The 22,482-nt window shown below is 41.1% G+C and overlaps 1 protein-coding gene across 1 annotated transcript in view; it reads left to right on the top strand.

Moving 5' to 3' along the window:
* VWA3A (von Willebrand factor A domain containing 3A) overlaps window positions 1–22,482 on the top strand; it is a 147,592-nt gene that overhangs the window by 47,184 nt on the left and 77,926 nt on the right. The window contains exons 5-13 of the mRNA XM_063428878.1: window positions 3,296–3,373; window positions 5,405–5,459; window positions 7,275–7,373; window positions 8,706–8,812; window positions 10,902–11,027; window positions 11,877–11,976; window positions 15,469–15,534; window positions 18,164–18,295; window positions 19,468–19,606. Coding sequence (XP_063284948.1) covers window positions 3,296–3,373; window positions 5,405–5,459; window positions 7,275–7,373; window positions 8,706–8,812; window positions 10,902–11,027; window positions 11,877–11,976; window positions 15,469–15,534; window positions 18,164–18,295; window positions 19,468–19,606 — 902 coding nt within the window. The remainder of the gene's footprint in view (window positions 1–3,295; window positions 3,374–5,404; window positions 5,460–7,274; window positions 7,374–8,705; window positions 8,813–10,901; window positions 11,028–11,876; window positions 11,977–15,468; window positions 15,535–18,163; window positions 18,296–19,467; window positions 19,607–22,482) is intronic.

Genomic DNA, 22,482 nt, shown 5'->3' with positions numbered 1-22,482 from the left:
TTGAACTGCTATTCGGGAGGAGAGTAAGGGGACCCCTAGACTTGATTAGAGAACACTGGGAGGGAGACCGTAGCGCTGACGGCACCCCTATTGTACCATATGTGTTGGCCCTCCGAGATCGCCTGGAAGCTCTCACAAAGACGGTAAAGGAAAACCTACAGGCAGCTCAGACGCGTCAGCGCACCTGGTACGATAGAGGCGCCAGGGACCGTAGCTTTCAGGTCGGACAGAAAGTTTTAATTTTAAAACCTGTCCGACACGATAAGCTACAGGCCGCCTGGCAGGGTCCTTATAAGGTGGTAGAGCAACGGTGTGACACCACTTATATAATTGGCCACTGCGCAGGGAATGGGGGGCGACGCATGATCCATGTGAACATGCTAAAGCCTTACCAAGAGCGATCAGAGGAGGTGACAGCTATCTGCGCCCCCACCTCTGAAGAAGGCGACAGCCTACCCCTCCCCGATCTGTTAGAGGACGGACAGATGGCTGGGGATTTAGGAGCAGTTGTACTGGGGGATCGGTTAAGCCCACAGGAGCGTATCGAGGTACAACAACTACTGCAAGAAAAGCAGGAGACCTTTTCTAATGTACCTGGATACACCCCTCTGGCTACCCACCGAGTAGAAACCCCTGGCCAACTTCCCATGCGCCAGACTCCGTACCGCATCCCTGAAGCGGTACGGGAGAATATGCGCAAGGAAATTGAAGAGATGATTCAGTTAGGAGTCATTGAGCCCTCCGATAGCCCCTGGGCCTCTCCAGTAGTCCTCGTACCAAAGCGGGACGGCACGACCCGCTTTTGCGTGGACTACAGGAGATTGAATGAGAAAACCGTATCCGACGCATACCCGATGCCTAGGATAGATGAGTTGCTGGACCGGATGGCCAGGGGTCAATACCTTACCACTATTGATTTGTGTAAAGGGTATTGGCAGATTCCCTTGGCCCCGGACGCCATCCCTAAGTCCGCCTTTGTCACCCCATTCGGCTTGTACCAATTTAAGGTCATGCCGTTTGGGATGAAAAACGCGCCGGCTACCTTCCAACGGATGGTGGACCGCCTCCTAGATGGGTTCCAAGACTATACCTGCGCGTATCTCGATGATATTGCCATATTTAGCGATACCTGGCAGGAACACTTGGCCCATATAGGAGCGGTTCTAGACAGGATCAGGGAGGCTGGCTTGACCTTAAAACCAGCGAAATGTAGCATTGGGATGGCCGAGGTACAGTACCTGGGCCACAGAGTGGGCTGTGGTAAACAAAAGCCGGAACCAGCCAAAGTAGAGGCAGTAGCACAGTGGCCTACCCCGAAAACTAAAACCCAGGTATTAGCCTTCCTAGGGACAGCAGGGTATTACCGGAAGTTTGTGCCCAATTATAGTGCCCTGGCCAAACCCCTCACTGACCTGACCCGTAAAAACCTTCCCCGCCAAGTAACCTGGACCCCGGAGTGTGAGCAGGCATTCCAACACTTGAAAGATGCACTTGTTAATGCCCCTGTCTTGGCCGCTCCCAATCCAACTAAACGTTTTCTTGTTCACACAGACGCTTCTATGTTTGGATTGGGGGCAGTACTGAGCCAAGTCGGGGCCGATGGCGGAGAACACCCCGTGGCTTACATCAGTCGCAAACTTTTACCTCGGGAAGTAAGCTACGCCGCCATCGAGAAGGAATGCCTGGCTGTGGTGTGGGCCTTGAAGAAATTACAACCCTATTTGTATGGACAGGCTTTTTCTTTGCTCACGGATCACAACCCGTTGGTCTGGCTGAACCGGGTGGCTGGGGACAATGCCAGGCTGCTGCGCTGGAGTTTGGCGCTGCAGCCCTTTGACTTTAACATTCAATACCGCCCGGGTAAGCAAAATGGGAACGCCGACGGGTTGTCACGACAAACTGATCTGGAGAAATAATCCGTGAGCACCCCGGTCATCCCCAAGCCGATCCGTGTGGGATCAGACTGTGTATGCCGGCTTGTGGGCAAGGGGGAGCAGTGTAGCGGAACGCAGTAAGCCTGTCCTGCAAAATGCCTGTGTGACTGTAATTGTTATATTTTTACCTATGTTGAAATTGCTATTCGCCTATGTAATATGTGAATTGTATGTTATTCGGTAGTTTCCATCCGTACTATATACTTCTGGAAACTACCGAACGGAGAGACCACCCCGGAGAGAAGTGTGCCAGCAATTAAGGTTCACATTCTCTCCAAACCGCAAGTTAACAGGCTCATTAACAGTGTGTCTGGGTGGCCGCCATTCGGCATGCGTACACGTGGCGGCGGCCATCTTACGCATGAAAATCTCAGCGGTGTTTTGTCGTCGAGTGTCTGGAACTCAAATCGGACACTCAAACAACCAAACACCGCTGAGACCTCCAGAGCTCCGTAACTGCCGAACGGAGAGAGTTAACGAATCCCCATTCGGTAGTTACAAAGTACCGAATGAGGGAATCACTATCTAGGGGAATTAAAGTATGGATGGCAGTTATAAATGTCTGTTTTAACTGCCGAACGGAGACCGACCGCAGGGCCCATTCTCATGGAACCCTTTTCGGATACCAACTCGTGTGCGGTCGGTCAAACTTCACCTTCCTGGAACTGCCGAACCACTGGTCCGATCTGGGTGAATTTTGGATATTATATTCACCCAGATCAGGGCTACCTAGCGGTACCCTAATATTAAAGATATGTGATGGTTTAGGGGTACATCCAAGTTGGGGGTAAAGTACTGTACAAGTTAAGGGGATTATGACGCTCTCTGAGGGGAGGAGATGTGTGGGAGGTAACAAGCACTGCATTGGTTACTGTCATAATTACTGTAGTTCCCTCCCTTGCATGGGAGCAGGCTTTATAAGAAACCTTGGAATAAACGATTGTCAGTTCTACTCCTGAAACTGTGTGTCGTCCAGTTATTGGGAGTGCTGTGGGGATATTTCTGTACCTTTTTACCTGCTGGAAACTCTGCTGTGGATTTACTAATGACTTGTTCCTGAGCCTTCCTTGGATCTAAAGTGGAGAATAGCTGCGAGAAATCAGCTCTCCGCTACATTCATTTACTGTCGATAAGTGTAGCACTAAGCTCCGCAGCAATTGCATTCACATAGATGTGCAGTATAAATCTGTAACGGAGCTCCACAGCAATAAAACTGAGCAATGGTAAAATTACATCTTCACATCGCTTTTCACCGTTTTAAGGTTCTCAGAAGATCATCCCTTTTCTATAATTGTTTCCCCTGCAATTAAATACATGTCCAAACTATTCCCCAATTCCCAATATGTTTTCTTTAATCGTAGGAGACGAACTACCGATGCCTCCAAGCATATTGAATTCTCTGCCCACACAATCAATGAGTTTGAATCAAAGATACACGAGTAAGTATTGAACAGTATGTATACACATTGTAACATGCTTAAAGAGATACTATCACTTATATGGAAATGACCGTCCCTTGTTCCTTTATCCCAGTAAATAGCATTGAATCAATTATTGGGGTGCATTGTGCTGCAGAGATGTTAAAATACTTGCCTCCTTAGCACTCCCATTCAACTTCACATCATTGCCCTATAGCAGGCTTTCCCAAACTCTGGCCCTCCAGATGTTGCTTAACTACAACTCCCATGATTCTCAGTCTGTCTATTTCATTCATAGAATCATGGGAGTTGTAGTTCAGCAACATCTGGAGGGCCAGAGTTTGAGGAAGCCTCTCCTATAGTGTTCTGGGTATATAGCAAGGCATTCCTTGTAGATTAAAACAAAAATGAAACCTCCCTACACCACCACTTCAGCTTCGATTTGCAAGGTGTGGAGTCTAATACTGGCTATTCTATAAGACAACTTTTAACCACCCCACCTTTCGTGCACTCTCTCCTTTTTCTTTCTTGTCTTTTGGCCTTTCTTCCCCTGTTTTCCTTTTGTTCCTCCTTTTGACCGCTGTTTATTATAAGGTATGATCCATGATGCGGATGTGGTTTTTGGACTACAATGTTCTAGTTTTATATTACATTAGCCACAGCCTTTCTTTGACTGAATTGTTTTGCTCTCTGTTTGATATTCTGTATCAATCTATCAGCATCTGTATTGTGCTGTTTCACAGTATTAACACTGACGTATTATTTTGCCTTGCCATATTTGTGTTTAAATAAAGAATAAAAAAAAAAAATGAAAACAGTGTATTTTAAAAAAAACTTAATGCACAACATGTGAGTGGTTCAAAAACGTAAGTACAGTTCTGCTTTAATTTCATGAAAAGTGTATTCTCTTTATTACTAGTTATTTTACAATATTTTCACTATTATTAACTCAAATGATTTACCATTGCTATTTTGACCTGACATTTTCTTTGTCTCAATTATTTAATGTTAAGTTTTGTGAGTAAATCTCCACGTGTCATAATTAAATAATCAAATTCTTCAAAAATGGTAACTCTAGTAATTTTACATATTTATTTTTACCTTCGTTGTGCCTGCTTGCTTATAATGTGCCCTGTGTTATGCTTTTTTTCCCTCTCTGCTGAAACCTACAATTTTCACTTTTACAGTGATAAATAATCCAAAGATGTTCTGTCAACTCTGATCACTTTGTGAGTATTTTATAAAGATAACAACTTTATGAAATTTTCATGTTGGCTGTGATGGGAATTCCTTGATTGCAATCCAATGCAATCAAGAAATATAAGACAAAATATGAACTTCTTTGTCTTATGGGCAAAATTCAGGTTGGCAAAATGCAGAGCTACAGTCAATTTTGTCAACGGTTTTAGGTACAGCTATGGGAAAAGACGTTTTCTCACGCATTGTGCGAGTTAGTCTATTGAGGATCCCACAGTCTTGCAGAATCGTCCATAGGCCTCTGTGTTGTACTTTTTAGGAACATCGTGATCTGAAGAAAGAAGTTGGAAGCGCCAGTGAAGGAGAGCTTTGCTAAGTATTTACCTTTAGATTCACCCTCAGGCAGTGTTAGGTGGCAAAAAAGCTTTGGTTATACAGGGTGGCCCATAAGTCCATACCCATCCAGCACACAGATACACTGGATACACAAGATATATGGATGGGTGGGGACTCTTGGGCCACCCGGTTAATAATGAATTGTCTGAGATTCTCAGCAAATGTCTCTGAGCTAATGAATAATGTACACAATTAGAGAGAGTTGATGTGATAATCCTGAAGATTAGAATAGCTGTGTAGACTGGAAGGGACAGGTAAGTGTCAAAGTGTTTACAAATGTTATAACAACTTACTGTCAGACAGTGCCAAGCGACTCCTAGCACTATACAGTAACCACTGTAATGCACTGTAGTTGCTATGGTGCTTAGAGTGAAAAATACCTTTAAATGCTGTGTTTTGCATTGTCATTCTATATATTAACTATGAGGCATAATTTTCTATGTTTTGTGTGTGTTTCAGAGCTGTTGCACTGTGCCAACAAAGAATCCGTTTCCTGATGAAAGGAAGTAAGAAGGTGATTTAGAAAATGGAATTACGGTTCTGTATTGAAATAGTAATACATATAAAATACATTGTTTGCTAGTATTAACAAGCAGCTGTTCAATTTAACCAGTCTCCCATTAATGATATGCTGGGAGAGGAGCTTGGAAGAGAGAAGCATAATGTCTCTGTCTCTCCAGCTCCTTTCCTGGCATATACATTTAAAGAGAGGGACTGAAATATTAATGGGAGCGACAAATAGCAGCTTCTGCTCAAGGATATAATTCTCATTTATTTTGGACAGACTTGGGCATATTTGTCTTGGTGCTTCTCTGAGATTAGGGGCCATAATGTTTGGATTTAAATCATGATGTGCTCGTTGAGCTACTGAAGGAACACTATAGCATTATCGACCTGCCTCCTGGATGAGATCATCAATCTGGATGATCTCAGCCAATCCAATGCTTCCCCATAGCGAAGCATTGGGAGGCTAGTGTACATGTGCAGCAAATCTCCACACTGCTCCAATCGGCATCTCCTCATAGAGATGCAATGAGTCAATTTGGGAGCATTGAGAATCTACATTAACAGAATGGAGACTCTGAATGTCAGTCCTGCAGTCTTTACAAGACAGAGCCCAGGAAGTCCCTCTATTGGTTGTCAGAGTAACAGGCAGCATTTACACTGCTGAGACTGCAGGGACAGACTCTTTGCAGTGATTCCATAAATGAACATATTAACCTCTAATACTGTGGGGTTAAAGGGACACTGTAGTCACCCAGACCACTTCAGCTCAATGAAGTGGTCTGAGTTCCCGGGCCCTCAGGTTTTAACCCTTCACATGTAAACATAGCATGTTAATATCACAGCTGTACACACATTAGTGAATAACCTCATATGAATTTTCAGGAATTTAAAGTGAATTCTAACAAAATTTAAAATTTTAGACCAAAATAAGCCCAACTGAAAATATACCTGACTGTTTTTTTGTTTTTTTTCAGTTTGGCCGTTTTGGTTCTAATACCTAATATTTATGTTCATGGATTTTCACTAAACGCAATGGCAAAATATCGGCTAAAATAGCTGATTAACTCCGCTAAAGTCACAACTTATTTTAGCCTCAATTTTGCACTTATTTATTTTGGTAGACTTTAGTGGATAGTGAATAACCCTGTTTGAATTTACTTAAGGGTTTATTCATTAAACATAGAATTTTGGTAAATTGATATCTGAATTTCAAAACTTACTCTTAAAAAGGTATCTGGAAAAATTCTCCAACTCTGCTAAGCACCATAACCACCACAGCTCATTGCAGTGATTATGGTGCATTTTGCACATTGCTTTAGGGCAGTTTGACAAAACTGGAGCTCTCCCAGCCAGACACTTGGATAAATATCTATCATTGACATGGTAAAGATAAGTTGTGAGCGTTGGCATAATCTGACCCTGGTACTCGCAGCCCATTGTTTGAAGGATGACGCAGAACTTCCACATACTCTTAGCTACAGCAGAGGGGTAAGGATATGGGTACCAGGAAAGCAGCTTCAATATGGATTGACAATAAATGGCATGGGGCAGCATCCAAAAAAACTAAATACTACAATGAGCCAAAGTGGTTTTGGTGCTTTGAGTACCCATCTAATGAATAATCTCAACCAAAATGCACAATTTCCTGCAAACAAAATATGTCCCACCCTGCCAGTCTGGCTACTTTTTTCTAATTCTGGTACTTTGGCTACATTTGAAACATGATTTGGAGCTCCCTGTTCAATGGCTAAGCCTCCTTATCTGTATTTAGCTAAATCTGTGTTCACATTGATTTAATTTCAACCTATTTTGCACATTACAGATGTTTGGCCTTATAAAAGGGAACAACGTTGGATTGCTGGTTGATTCTTCAGATCTAAATTGTGGAGCAAGCAGAATGGATTTCTTAAGAAACCTATTGGTAATAGAGTGCACATGTTTGTCCGGTCATGTAAACATGGCAAAGTTTTCAGACACCATCTGATTATTTGATTTGCTTCGGGTTAGAAATATCAAAAGATAATAAAGTCTTAATAAAGTGATCTGTTGCTAAGATGGCCTTTATGATAATAATAAAGATAATCAATGTTTTTTGGTCTCTAAACATATTTTCTAAACTTAATAAATCAGAAGCTGATTAACAGATGTTATCTTTACCCAATGTGTTATTACTCATGTTAGCGACCTCCGTAAGGTAACAGACTGAAGAGATTTAGATTAAAACGTGTAACCGAGTTTGAAACCTACCGTATTTTAATAAAATGGAAGATAAAACATTAACTGTAGAATCTTGGGGGTAATATATGCACTGTATGTTGTGTATGTTTTGTGTGAAATAAAATCGGCAATAAATTACAGACATTTGACAGATGGTAGATGATATACACAGCATTGTAAGCCATTCTTATTTTATCACCTTAACATTATTTGGCAATAGCAGATACAGCCATTTATCATGACCCTCAAACATAGGAGCAAGACTAACAATTAAAACCATTCAACAAAATAAAACTTCTAATTGTCTTCTGTCTGGTTCATTAAGCAGTCATTCCAAACTGTTATTTATGTTTAGAAAAATCTTGGTACGGCGAGTGTATGGGATAGGTAAAATTACATGTAGATGAATTGTCACCTCTCTGGCTGCTTACTAAACAGTGAACACTAGGGATTGTTTAAAGGGACACTATAGGCACCAAAGCAACGTAATGAAGCAATTTTGGTTTGTGGACCATCCCCCTGCAGTCTTCCTACTCAATCAATTCTCTGCCATTTCGGAGTTAAATCACTTTATTTATGAAACCCTAGTAAAGAGAGATATAATGTTTAAACTTCCTCTATTACATAGTCTGATAAATTTAGTATATTTTTCTCTCCTGTTCTGTTAATAGCCTGCAGGAGCTTCCTTTGTGTAATTAAAGTTCATTTTACAGAGAAGGAGATACAAACTTCTAAAGTAAGTTGAGATCTGACTGAAAATGTAACCATGTTTTGCATGCAGGCTGCGTGATATAGTCAGGGGAGGTGTGGATAGGGCAGCATGGACAGAAACAAAAGTGATTTAACTCCTAGATGGCAGAGCATTTAGAAGTGAGACTGCAGGGGCATGACCTATTCACAGAAACCGCTTCATTGGGCTAAAGATGTCTATAGTATACATTTTATGATTTTCTTTTGGTTAATCATATCTAGCAGTCCACTCATTTTAATATAACTGCTGCATTCTTTGATTAGTTAAATGCCTTTTCTCTTTCAGTGTCTTGTCGATGAACAGCTGTGTCACAAGAAGGAGCTGTACTTTCTTTCTTTTGGATCCCAAGTTTCATATCTCTGGGCCACTCCACAAGATGTTAACGTACAGAGGTAAGTGTGTTCCAATACATAAAAAATCCTCCCTTTTTGCGTTTTTTTTTATTTTTTATTAAAGTTTAAATAATTTCACATCTTATATACAATAGTAAATAAATGGCACAAATTATTCACAATGGTGCATATAGTCAATGGTTGTGATGTAGAACCTTATGAGATGGTTTTCAGACAATATAAGCCAACCACGGATCTATGGGGTAAAAAGAAATCTGATTTGAATGTGGCATTGTTTGGATGTACTCACTGTGATAACAAATTAGAACATACTGAAAGACAGGGATAACAGACACCTTCATACACAAACAAATAGGGATCACAGACACCCTCACCCACTTGCACAGACTTGGATCATACCCTCACACATACACATAGAGGCATCACAGACAATCTCCCACACAGACTTGGATGACAGACACCCTCACTCTTCCCGATACACACACAAATAGGGATCACAGACTTCCTCGCACACAGACACACACTAAGACAGGGATCACAGACATCCTCTCACACAGACACACACTAAGACAGGGATCACAGACATCCTCTCACACAGACACACACTAAGATAGGGATCACAGACATCCTCTCACACAGACACACACTAAGATAGGGATCACAGACATCCTCTCACACAGATACACACTAAGATAGGGATCACAGACATCCTCTCACACAGACACACACTAAGATAGGGATCACAGACATCCTCTCACACAGACACACACTAAGATAGGGATCACAGACATCCTCTCACACAGACACACACTAAGACAGGGATCACAGACATCCTCTCACACAGATACACACTAAGATAGGGATCACAGACATCCTCTCACACAGATACACACTAAGATAGGGATCACAGACATCCTCTCACACAGACACACACTAAGATAGGGATCACAGACATCCTCTCACACAGACACACACTAAGATAGGGATCACAGACATCCTCTCACACAGACACACACTAAGATAGGGATCACAGACATCCTCTCACACAGACACACACTAAGATAGGGATCACAGACATCCTCTCAGACAGACACACACTAAGATAGGGATCACAGACATCCTCTCACACAGACACACACTAAGACAGGGATCACAGACATCCTCTCAGACAGACAGACACTAAGATAGTGATCACAGACATCCTCTCAGACAGGCACACACTAAGACAGGGAACACAGACATCCTCTCACACAGACACACACTAAGACAGGGATCACAGACATCCTCTCAGACAGGCACACACTAAGACAGGGAACACAGACATCCTCTCACACAGACACACACTAAGACAGGGATCACAGACATCCTCTCAGATAGACACACACTAAGACAGGGATCACAGACATCCTCTCACACAGATACACACTAAGATAGTGATCACAGACATCCTCTCAGACCGACACACACTAAGATAGGGATCACAAGCACTCCTCTACAAACACAGATTGATATGAGAGATGCCCTCACACACATTTAGGGATCACACACACACACCACAAATATATATCACTGACTCCTCACACATTCACAGATAGTGACCACAGACACCCCACACACATATAGTTCATAGAAAACCCTCCCACACACACATATAGGGAGCATAAAGCCCATCTTAGCTCATGGCGCAAACTACACCACAAACTTGCAAACTTGCGTGGCTCCAAATGCAATGCCTTCTCCATACAGAATTTCCACCCCATTCACTCCCAACTGAAAGGCAGGAAGGCCAACATAATTTATGATCATATCTAGCATTTCAGCTTGCATTAGCAATTTAAATACTTTTAGTGTCCCTTAAAGGAATCTGTGAAATTACAATGAAACATAATTTTCCCATTTGTTGAGGTAGCTTAAAGTAACTTAACAAAAACGGTGTCTCCTAAGCAGTGACCCACGTACAGTCCAAATATTTGCGTCTTAGGACGAACCAGTCCAACTGTCATCAGTTTATTTCATTAAAGAATATTCTTTTGAATAATAATAAAACATATGGGGTTCAAGCAGAACAGATCACAGAATCAAATATGTGTTAGTATTGCATTTGCTTAAAACATGTTCTATATCTTAGCCTTCATGAAGCCAGACAGTGGATTCAAGAGCTGCAGCCTCGAGGTGGATGCAATTTACTCCTGGCGCTAAGGAAGGCTGTCTGCATAGAAAAACTGGATTCTCTTGTCATCATTGTAGGCAGCTGGTATGATTCCTATTCCTATTCTAAGTATTATTAATCCATATTGATTTGATCAAAATTGAGAGATAGATATAGGGAAGAGATTAGGGGGAAAATTTAGGATAAGAAATGTATAAATGAAAAATGTGATTAAAGGAAGACTCTAATTAATGAAACACTCTAATGTTAAAAAATAAATATATTCCAAGTTTAGAGTGTTTCTTTTTAAGTTTAGATGTTTTAAATTTAGATTTATTTTAAAAAGTGCATTAAAACTCCTCTATAATCCAGAGCTGGAACAGTCTCCTCGCTGCAGTCTGATACACTCACTATGAGATTATCAATCCTGATGATCTCTGGTCCAGGAAGGAATCTTTGCATCAAAACGTCTACATTTCGATGTACTGCTTTGGTGTTTTGAGTGTCCCTTTCATTAATGCAATTGCAGCTTCCACTATGCAATAGCAATATGCACAAATCAATGAATGCAATCACAACCCATCTTAATACAGTATTGAGAGTGATATACAGTGATTACCATTTATTTTAAGGAGAATTCCATTGTCAAAACAAAAATAAATAAAAATGAAATAAATGAATCACTATTTTGTAGATATATCCCCAATAAAAACATGCATGCATTTATTTCTGCATTTGTTCTTTGAGGTTCTATCTGCAACTGCTCACAAAAGCTGCAGATCTCTTGTCTTTAGCCCTTGCAAGCTGTTCTCTTTTTCCCCAGCACAGGCAATCAATCTATATTGGGGAATACTCCAGTTAAAGGCTGCATAAATTTAAGAATCTTCTGTGCTTGAATGTACTAACTTCCTTTTCGTATAATGATTTTAACTTCTACATGTTTTCCATCATCAGCCCTGACCAATCTTCAGAGGTTTTATCTGACTTTATTCAGCAATGCACTCTGGGAAGAACACTCCAAATTCACATTGTGGCATATGACAGCACCGGGCAGGTAATTGATGATCTATTTATGTGTGGGGCACTGTTCATTAATGCATTGGCTGCATGGTCACTAGTAACTGACTACACTGCAAAATCTCTCTATTCTGATTGGTAACTTTATGTCAGAGACAGAATGGGGATTTCCTCAGACGGTTATTCACTAAAATCCAATTGGACCCATTCTGCGTAGAGCAAAACCATTTGCTGTTGTACGCAGCCATTAGGACCGCAAACTCTGAACTTTGTTCGCAGTATTTAACAATGTCCAGATTTTGCAGAGCAAGTTCCAAACTTTCCTGAATGTGGCCCAGAAATCAGCCAGACCGAAAAGCTGACGCTTAGAATCTGGGCTCGGATTTTACAAATCCAAACTATTTGCCTGCTTGCGGCCAGCAGGCAAAAATGAAACCCTTGGCAATGCAAGAATTAACCATGTTATGGCTGGCCAGCTCTTGCTAGCCAGCTGCCACATTAATAAAGTGAAAAAAAGCCTGTGGGGTCACTATGACTTCAGTCAGTGTTAGTGTAGGGAGATTATAAAACCTCCCTTATGCCCCCAAGTACCCGATCTAATAAACAGTGAGCAGCCATTGGCTGCTAACTGTAACTATAAACTTGTGACTGGGCAGCCATTGGAATTTAAGAAGAAAAGAAGGCATGTGTTGGTGTCCGTGGGATTTGGCCTTTACAATGATTGAACAATCATTAGTTTATAGTTAAAGTGAGCTGCTGCTGGCTGCTTACTGTTTAGTAGATATTCCTGCACCCAAGGCATGGCAGGTGGAGACATAGGGGAGGTTAAAATCTTTCCTTGTAGTAATACGGGGGTCATATTGGCCCCTATGGGCTTTTTTATTTTTTATTTCTATTTTATAATGTGGCTACTAGCTAACAAGAGCTGACCTTTGTTCTAAATCAGCTTATCCCAATGTGGATTAAAATAAAGAAGAAATTAAAAATTAACGATAAAATATTTTATTTTCAAAAAATAGATATGGTAGAAAAATTAATTTAAATATATCCTTAAAGAATTGGAGGGAAAATAATGTTATGTTCATAAAAAATTTAACGAACAATGATAAAATCAAACATTTTGATTCCCTTTTTGAGGAATTTTGGTTGCCGAGTAGAGAGATCTTAATTTTTTACGCGTGAAGAATTTTCTATTTAAGAAAATTATACTCCCTAATGGAGATTGTATAAGCAGATGAAATCAGTATTTTATACATATACTTTGAAGCATCAGTTTTCTAAATGTCTTAAAATGATTGACTCAGGGAAGGCCAAATCTATCCATTTGGTAATACAAAGATGGGAAAAAGATTTAAATATCCATATTGAAGATGTGTGGTGTTTGGCACACCATAAAGTGAATAAATTAGTTCACAGTCGGTCTTTAGTTGAAGCTCACTTTAAAACGATCAACAAGTGGTATATGATCCCATCTAGATTAGCAAAAATCCATCAAAAGTATAAACAATCTTGTTGGAGATGTGGGGCTGAACTAGGCAACTACCTACACATATGGTGGTCTTGTGAAAAGGTTATTCCCTAGGGACTACAGCTCAGAATATTATTTTATCGTTAAGTAACCTAAAGGTACCCCAAAAACCAGATATTATGCAGCTACATCTTAATTGGCCAAATATGACAAAGATTCAACAGCTACTACTAACCCATTGTTTAGTTGCAGTTAAGATACTGATAGCAAGAAGTTGGCAAAAAGACCAAGATTTTGCTCCAGCCCGAATTAAATAACAATTAAAGTTCCAAATTCAAATGGAAAGAGGAATGAGTCATATTAAAGGGTTATATAAAGACATAGATCAGTGGGACAAACTGTTATACCTTTTTGAGACACTGGATTCTAATAAGTAAATGATTATACGATTAAAAGCTGTAGTGAAAGGAAAAGAGGATGAAGATAGAAGTTATATTCCTCATAGACCGGCTCTATGTAATATAATTAGTATCTCTTCAATATGATCTAACACATTTTTTATAAAGTATACTATGGTATTTTCAGACACAGATCTTAACAAAGCATATATGAATGTTTCTTTTTATGTTAAAAAAGAAAAATGTTCTACAATAAAGATTTATAAAACAAAGAAATCTAACTGCTCATAAATGCTGTAACCTTAGGCATAATCAAGTCCCAGTTTGCGGGGCCACATGACCTATAGGTACAAAGTGGGCAGCCCGAGAGGGGTCCCAGATATGCATGCTTGGCTGCCTTTCTGGAGTATTTGCCGGGACTGGAAAGCCCAATGCCTTTAGGAGGATAGGCGATTCTGCAGGCATTGATATCTTATATAGAGTCCCGTTATGCGTAACCGTCATAAACCTAGGTGACATTCAGTGATACTCCAGTAGCTCTCAGTTGGCTGGTGACATTATACGCCACTGTAGTATAGACCAGGTGAGGTCTTGGTAAAAGGTGAGATTTGAGGCCAGTGCTCTGCTGGATATCGGGAGACGATAAATCCCATCTAAGGAAAACGTTTTGGCCTGTCAGGGTGGTCAGCGAGAAGCCACAAGGCATCTTATGTAGTAATGCTGCTCTTCTGGTGTGACTGTATCTGGAACACCTCTGATTTTCAGGTGGTTGCACCGGGATCTGTCATCCAGAGTAAGTGGATGACGTGATGGAGCATACTGATGAGCTTGCAAAGTTAGCAGAAAGTCCTTTAGAGAAGATAGGACCTGCTTGAGGTTGGCTATGTCTTCCTCGGATGTTTTTACTTTATCAACGACCACCTGTATGTCAGCCTTAAGAATAGTCACATCAGCTGCCAAGAAACGTTTGATTTCTGTCACCAAGTTGTGGAGTGTTGTGGAGAAGTTACCAAGTTGTGGAGAAGTTACCCGTTGGGTAACTTCCATCTTGGGTTTCCAGCACGGCATGCCTATGACCTGATGGGCCAGGCTGCGGGGATGAGTCTGCTTATGTGAGATCTGACGGTGTTCCCACTGCATCGCGGCTCTCCGGTTCCGCCATTTTGAGCTGTGGCGTCCGCTAAGGAAGGAATCCTATGTCTCTGGACCCTGAAGGTAAATCATGGTGTAGTCTCTGGGATCGCTGTCCCATAATCAGTGCTGGGTCGGGCAGTAGAGCAACCCAGTCAAATCGAGGACGGTGGGCAGTTGGTAGGCCCCAGACCTGCGCTTCTGCCTTTTTGCCTTGGCGGGTTGAAAGAGCAGCATATCAAGTAAATGATTATTGGTCAGAATCTGAGCGGTTGATGGGTTTACCCTCCCAAAAAAAAAAATCTTTTTTGTTGTGTGATATCGGAGCACTGTGAAAAAGCGTCTGCTCCGGCTCAAGATTAAGCTCCGCCCCCTTGACACGATTACTATTGACTCTATCGATGTGTAAATTAGAATTGGTTTTGATTCAGGAAAATGTGCTTATGCAATTTCTGTAACTATCCTCACCACTGCTTATCTGACAAATATCACTGTGAGAACCACTGATTTAACCCGGTGTCTTTCATCTTAGGATACATTACAGAGCCTAGCTGAAGCAGTTGGAGGGTGCTTTTACTGCTACTCTTCCTGGAAAGAGGTAAATGGATTTAAGGTTGCATGATTGTTTATTTTTAATCACTGAAATGGGAATTTGTGAATTATTGGAAATCCATAGCGAATTTAACATTATAGGTCGAAATAGTCAAATTGTTACAATTCTACAGCCATGTCTCTATTTTTAGCTACTTAGGCCGAATCTTTGATTTATGATATGTAGAGCAATGTAATTGAGAATTCAAAATATTTAAAGCCTGATTCATTCATGCTGGCGCCCGAAAACCCCACCTACAATTAGTTGAGTGCTTAGCCAAGTTAAAGAATTTAGATCTATGGAATTAATGGTTGCATCACACCATAACAAAACAAACAAGGTTGCCAGACTTTGGTCTTTATGGGACACTTTCCATGAGTCTGAAGATTTCCATTCCTTGGGTTTACATCCACATAATACAGCACCATATTGGTTAGCTATTATATGATTTTCTGTCTTTGGTAGAGTGGATAACCTGCAACTATGGTAATGCCTATCTTATTCGAGCATGTGACTTTAGATAGATTTTCTTTCTCTCTTTCTTTTATCCAAGGAATATAAAATATTGATTTGATTGCTGAATGCTATTAATATTTATTTTTTTATGACTGTATATTGTCCAATTCTGTTTTTGATGAATGTGACACGGTATGTCATATTACATTTTGCTTGTTTTTTTTGTCTTGGATTCTTGACGCTTAAATAAAAATTTGTCAAAAAGAAGATTAACACCCCCTAAACCCTCATGCTGATGTATGTATCTAACATCCGAAAATCGATTTTTAAAAAAAATTATTTAGAAAAAAAAAGTAATACAGTATTTGCAAAAGGCATAAGAAGAAAAATTTTAATGTAAACCGTCTCTACATGGATTTAATTTGCTGAATATTATAAAGTAATGCCCCAAATCAAACTGAACTAACAACAACTGCAATCCAGAACCGTTAAGAGCATCACCAGGAATGATTCCCTCATCCGACAGTCTTCAAATCCTAAAGGCACCCTATAAGGACCAAAATAACTTTAGCCTTATGATGTAGTTTTGGTGTACAGATCATATCCCTACAATCGCACTGCATAATTCTCTGCCATTTAGGAGTTAAATAATTTTGTTTATGCAGCCTTAGTCACGATGTGACCTACACAGTGCCTCTGTAAAGAGATATCTAATGTTTAAACTTCCGGTATTGGACAGTGTGGTTTATCTTCTCTCCTGCTCTGTTAAAGCAGCACTGTTAACCTCCCTGAAAAATGTGTGTTCTATAAAGATAGAATCTTTATGAAAAAATATTTTTGACCGTGTTGAAATTCAAACCCACTTTGTCTCTGTATATTTCCTTCCCCTGACACTTCTAGACACTGGGTGGAGCTACCGCAGTCTAGAAGTGTCAATCCCCCAGCTGTCACCAGTGACGGCTGCAAGGAATTGGCTCTGTCTATGGAGGATCCCGTGGTTCTACACCAGCAATGAACAGATTTAGTTAAGTAAATCTCACCTCCAACTGCCTCCTCCGGCCACCAGACCATCAGTGGCAATGTCACCATTGGGGATCTTTGCAAATTCTGCAGTGTCACCAGATGGTGACAGTGTTGCTTTAATAGCCTGCTAGAGCTTGCACGAGGATTAAAGTTCAAAGAACAGAGAAGGAGATAAAAACATTTGATTTAAAATGAAACCATGTTTTCATGTATGCTGTGTGAATATCAGCCAGGGGAAGTGTGGCTAGGGCAGAAAAAAAACGAAACAAAAATTATTTAAAGGGACACTATACCCACACCACTTAATCTCCTGCCATGTCCTTCTCTCCTGAAAACATTGCTGTTCATTGCAGGGTTTAAATGTTTTCAGCAGCTGTCCTTCTGAGAACTGTTAGAGGCACGTCCGATGAAATAGCAAACTAAAACTCGTCCTTTTGCCATGCATGCACACTGGTTCCCAATTGTTTCCTATGGGATAACATTAAATTGGCTAAGAGCATGGATCTTGATGATCTCAACCAAGGAGGTAGAGCTTCCCAGCGGAGATGGGCGCTGCCAGGCAATAAAGGCTAGTAAAATTCCCTTTATACTCCGTGCAAGTGTGGGGCAGGTGACCTAAACAGCCGACACTGCACTATAACATTAGGAATAAATTGTATTTCTAACGCTTTAGTGTTCCCTTAATTCCTAAATGGCAGAGAATTGAGCAGTGAGACTGCAGGGGTATGATCTATGCACCAAAACTGCTTAATTAAAGTAAAGTTGTTTGGTACTTAGCATATCAGTTAAGGATTAGCAACCAATAACTATATATAATCCTTTTGTTTAAGATTATATTAATTTATCAAATTGCATTTGATCTCCTTAATGGAGAGATTATTTATGACATTTGCATGGTTTCTATATTTAGAGTTGAGTATAAGTTGACAGTCTGCATTTTATATTTTTTCATTGTCTCAAATCGAATGTGTTTGAGTACAGAGTTCAGCTGTCAAACAACAAAACCTGTCCCTGTCTAAACACGAACATATTGCCCTGCAAGTTATCACTTACTTGATAACACTTGAGAAAGACTTATTATTCAAAATGGGGTCCAGTTAGATTCACATGCCCATTAACGCAGCTTAGTAAACATCTTACTTCCTCTTTAATACAGGACGAGATCTACAGTAGCACTGATATTCACCTATTGGTCAATGAGATCCAAAAAGCTATTGATGTTCTCAACAAAATCAAGGAATTGCGGGAAGGAAGGCTGGGAGATACACTTGTCAGTATAATACAGGAGGTACGTCTTTTTATGAACATATTGGATATTTGGGATTATATACAATGAAAAGTTCTTCGGAAAGTTTCCAAAGGTTGAGCAATCCTCAGGGAAAGTTCCTGCTTATTGCTTTAATTTTACAACTTTGACAAATTCCAACACACACTGACAGTGTTTTGCCTGTATTGATATAAGTGAAAACAGGGTTACAGTCTAAACAGGGTAAATCTAAAAAAACGACACTAGGATAATGTATGAACTATTGTCTACGTAGATGCTATTTCAATGACTAGTGATGTACTGGTGAGGATACATGACATGCGCACAGTCGTTATTCGGCATGTGTACAATTTATCCCCACCCCAATAACCACAGACACCATATTTCTGTTGGAAATATAAAAAGTCCACAGCTTTATTTATTATAATAAACAAGATAACAAATTGGGGTCATTGCCACATAGTGTTAATTTACTAACATCCCCCACCGTACATAATTACCCCTGGCAATGACCCCGTACCAATAACAATATATAACATCATAAATAACAAATAATACATAACACATGGCCTACCAAAGAGGCCCCATATCCATAAGTTTTTTAACTGTAGGGGTGTACCGAGACACCCTTACACCACCAGGTTCGGAGCCACCGAAGAGCTCGAACCTCCAGACCACTTAACACTCTGGCCTAATCCAGCCTAACTTTAGCCCAACCACTTGATACTCCTCCTACATCCCAATTACCCAAGCCCTATCCCGCCGCTGTGACCAAACGGCACAGGGAGGGTGGGAGGGACAATTAACAGGTAAGTGAAGGTTCTGTTAAAATGGCCACTTTTCTAAAATGGCTGCTTAATATACCCCTTATTCCTCCACCCCCTTTACAAATTAAATCCACTCCTTTTTCTTAATAACTCCCCTGCCTACTCCCTGGCTCTGTCAAGGCCCACTCCCCTGACTACGCTGTTCCATGGGCTTCAGTTAACTGACCATCAAGTAAAGAGACTATACTTTTATCCTTTCATTGTAGGTGTAGTGAAGTCAGATTAGTTCTAGTCATTTTATTTTCAAGCATTATATTATGTTTCTACATTTTGTTATTTTCGTGTTTTGTCTTTCATCTTTAATGTATTAATCGTTGTGGCAAATTACATGATGCATTTTATTTAAAAGAGTACATTATTTTCTAGTTATCAACAGAGGTTGATAAGATACCGCCTTCTGTGTTCCTCCCTAAACCACCTAATCACGATGGGCCGTTAAACATAGAGATTCCCAATTTTACACCTAAAGCCTCTGCTGATTGGCTAAAGAAAAATGGATTGAAAGGTACTTTGTTGCGTTATTTTATGGGCTTTGTATAGCTTGGGGTGGCAACAGAATTTGATGGGAAAAAAAGAAATATTGCAATTTATATACTGAATTCTATATAGAAGCGAATGTTAATCACAGTGGTTTTAAATATAACATCCTCACTCTATCAAATTATATGCATGCATGCATTGTTCTGTTAATACTCCTTTTATTTTGTTTCTTTTTATTTTTTTATTTTTTTTTGTAACTTGTTCTTTATTATTTTCAAATATTATGGGGTACAGAATGCAAAAAAAGGTGGGCGGAACAATAAAGGGTTGTTCATCATGGCACACTTTGCAGTCAATACGCACACACACAAGTATTCCACCCTGTATTTAGTCGAGGGCTATATCACAATAGGGAGCTTATGTTTTATGGAAATAGTCCTGGGTGTAGTTTAAACGGTCAGCGTTTAGGTTGGCAGTCAGCATTTGGGAGTTCGGTGTGAGCGTTTCATTGAGTGCCCAGAATGGGAGTTGATTTGTTTTTAATATTCCGACAGTGGCACCTTGTTGAGGTCTATTTGCTCAGTATCTTATGTGGAGTTGCCTGTCTCATTTCCAGCGGGTTCTGCAGGGTTTATGTGGCAATATGGTGTGCCGTGGCTGGTGTCTGAGATATGCGACCCTGTTGGGTCATCACTGGTTGGGGCAGTGAGAGGGGTACAAAACATTGTGTCGCATATTGCTGCAAGGTTTGTCAGTGAGGGTGAAGGTGCTGGTGGGGGGGGGGAGACTAGGGGAAGGTGTGTTAGGGGGGGTATTGGGTGCGGTACCAGATGGTGTTGTGGTGAGGTGTTAGTCAGATTCAGGGTCTGGTGCTATCTGGAGGTGTATTGGTGTGTAGCATGAGGGTGTGGCAGGAATTTTTAGATCTTCGTGGGTGTTTTTTACTTGGTTCTTGTTCATGGAAGCCTTATGTCGCGTTAGGCTGTGATGCTCTGTTTAGGTGTTGCTGTTTTTTGTAGGTAGTCTCTCCACATCTCTGCAATGGTTGGGCTCAGCCTCCCATTGTTCAGTTGGTTCCACATAAGGAGTTCATAGTCTACTGTTGCCGACACAAGGGACGTGGTTTCTGGTACTGAAGGAAGAGTGGGAGTCTTCCAGTTTCTGGCTATCAGGGTGGACTGTACATAGTATGAGAAATATAATTTTCCGTGTTGGTTTAGAGATATTGTCTGGGAGTAGCTTGAGAAGTACTGCTGCTGGTTCGTGCGGTAGGGTGTAGTCTGTGATTTCACGGATCAGAAGTTCAGTGGTTTTCCAGAGCTCATTTACTGTATCGCAGGACCACCACATATGCAGCATAGTGCCTACGTGTGAGTTACATCGCCAGCATATGTCCGTTGTGGCAGGGTATATGGAATGTAGCCGGGAAGGTACCATGTACCACCTATAGAGTATTTTGCGCGATGTCTAGAAGTGGGCAGCACAGGTGGTTAGTCCTTCGTGGGCCGTGAAGATTTTCTCCCATTCTCGAGTAGTTATTTGCTCTTGGAGATCTTCTTGCCAGTCTCTCATGAACTTCCAGTCAACTTCCAATTTGGGGTTCGCTAGGTGGTGGTAGCAGTCTGAGAGCATGTTCTTTGGTGGTATTGTCGCTAGGCAGTGTAGTTCGAACTTTGTTACTGAGGCCCGTAGTGTCTGTTTTCTTGTGCTGATCGTGGTTTCCAATAGTAACGCTTTTATTTGGAGGTAAGCGAACGTGAAGTTCAAGGGAAGTGTGTACTCTGCTTGTAGGGCTGGGAAGGGTTTTAGACCTTCAGTTGTGTAGAGGTGGTATAGGTGTGTAATGCCTTTCTCGTTCCATTTCTGGTGTGGGAATGTGCCATTGCAGTGGTATATGGTCTTGATGGGGGCGGCCAGTGCCCATGGGTGGGCCGAGCATAGTTTGCTTCTGTTGGCATCCCATGTAGATATCAGGAGTTTGGTGGTGGGCAGCATGTCTGGAGTTCAAGGTCTTAGGTTTTGGGGTGTCCACAGTGTGGAAGGTAGGTCTTTATTGTTGCAGAACTGACTTTCCACTGCCACCCATTGGGGGTTGTGTGCGGTCGAATGTGCGCAGATGACATTTGTGAGGAGGGCCGTTTGGGAGTATGATTTTAGATTCGGGAATCCCATGCCTCCCTCCTTTACGTGTCTGAAGAGTAGGGCTTTTGGGACTCTAGGGTGTTTTCCGCCCCAACTAAAGCGTAGGAGAGTAGCTTGTAGTCTTGTCAGGTAGCTTTGTGGTACTTTAATTTGTAAGGATTTTGGGGAGTATTGTCATTTTGATTGCTGCGATTTTCCCTACCCATGATAGAAATAGGTTTTTCCAGGTATGCAGTTGTTTTTCAATTTCTTTAATCAATCTTGTGTAGTTCGCTGGGAATAGTTTGCTCGGTTTGCTAGTTATTCTGATGCCTAGGAACGTTAGATGGTCTACTCTCTAGTCGTAATTGTGGGCCGATTTTAAAATCGCTTCCGTGGGTGGAGGAACATTGAGGCACATCGCTTGCGTTTTGGTGGTGTTTAGCTTATAGTATGACTGTTGGCTATATGCTTGTAATTCCTAGTGTAGGGATGTGAGCGAAATGAGTGGTTGGGTGAGTGTAAGAAGGATATCATCTGCAAAGAGGTTGAGTTTATGTTCTGTTTGACCCACGGACACTCCACGGATGTTACGGTTGTTGCATATGGCTATGGCTAGGGGCTCTAGTGCCAGGATGTACAGAAGGGGTGATAGAGGGCACCCCTGGCGGGTGCCGTTAGTAATCGGGAAGGGCTTTGAGCAGAAACCTTAGGATAGCACTATTGCTGTAGGATTGCTGTATAGGGCCCAGACCACATACAGGAAGGGCAGTGGGAATC

The sequence above is a fragment of the Pelobates fuscus genome, chromosome 8 (genome assembly GCF_036172605.1).
Source record: "Pelobates fuscus isolate aPelFus1 chromosome 8, aPelFus1.pri, whole genome shotgun sequence".
In the NCBI taxonomy this organism is placed as follows: Eukaryota; Metazoa; Chordata; class Amphibia; order Anura; family Pelobatidae; genus Pelobates; species Pelobates fuscus.
Note: the sequence above shows the minus strand (reverse complement) of the source record. Positions and strands in the feature narration are given on the sequence as shown.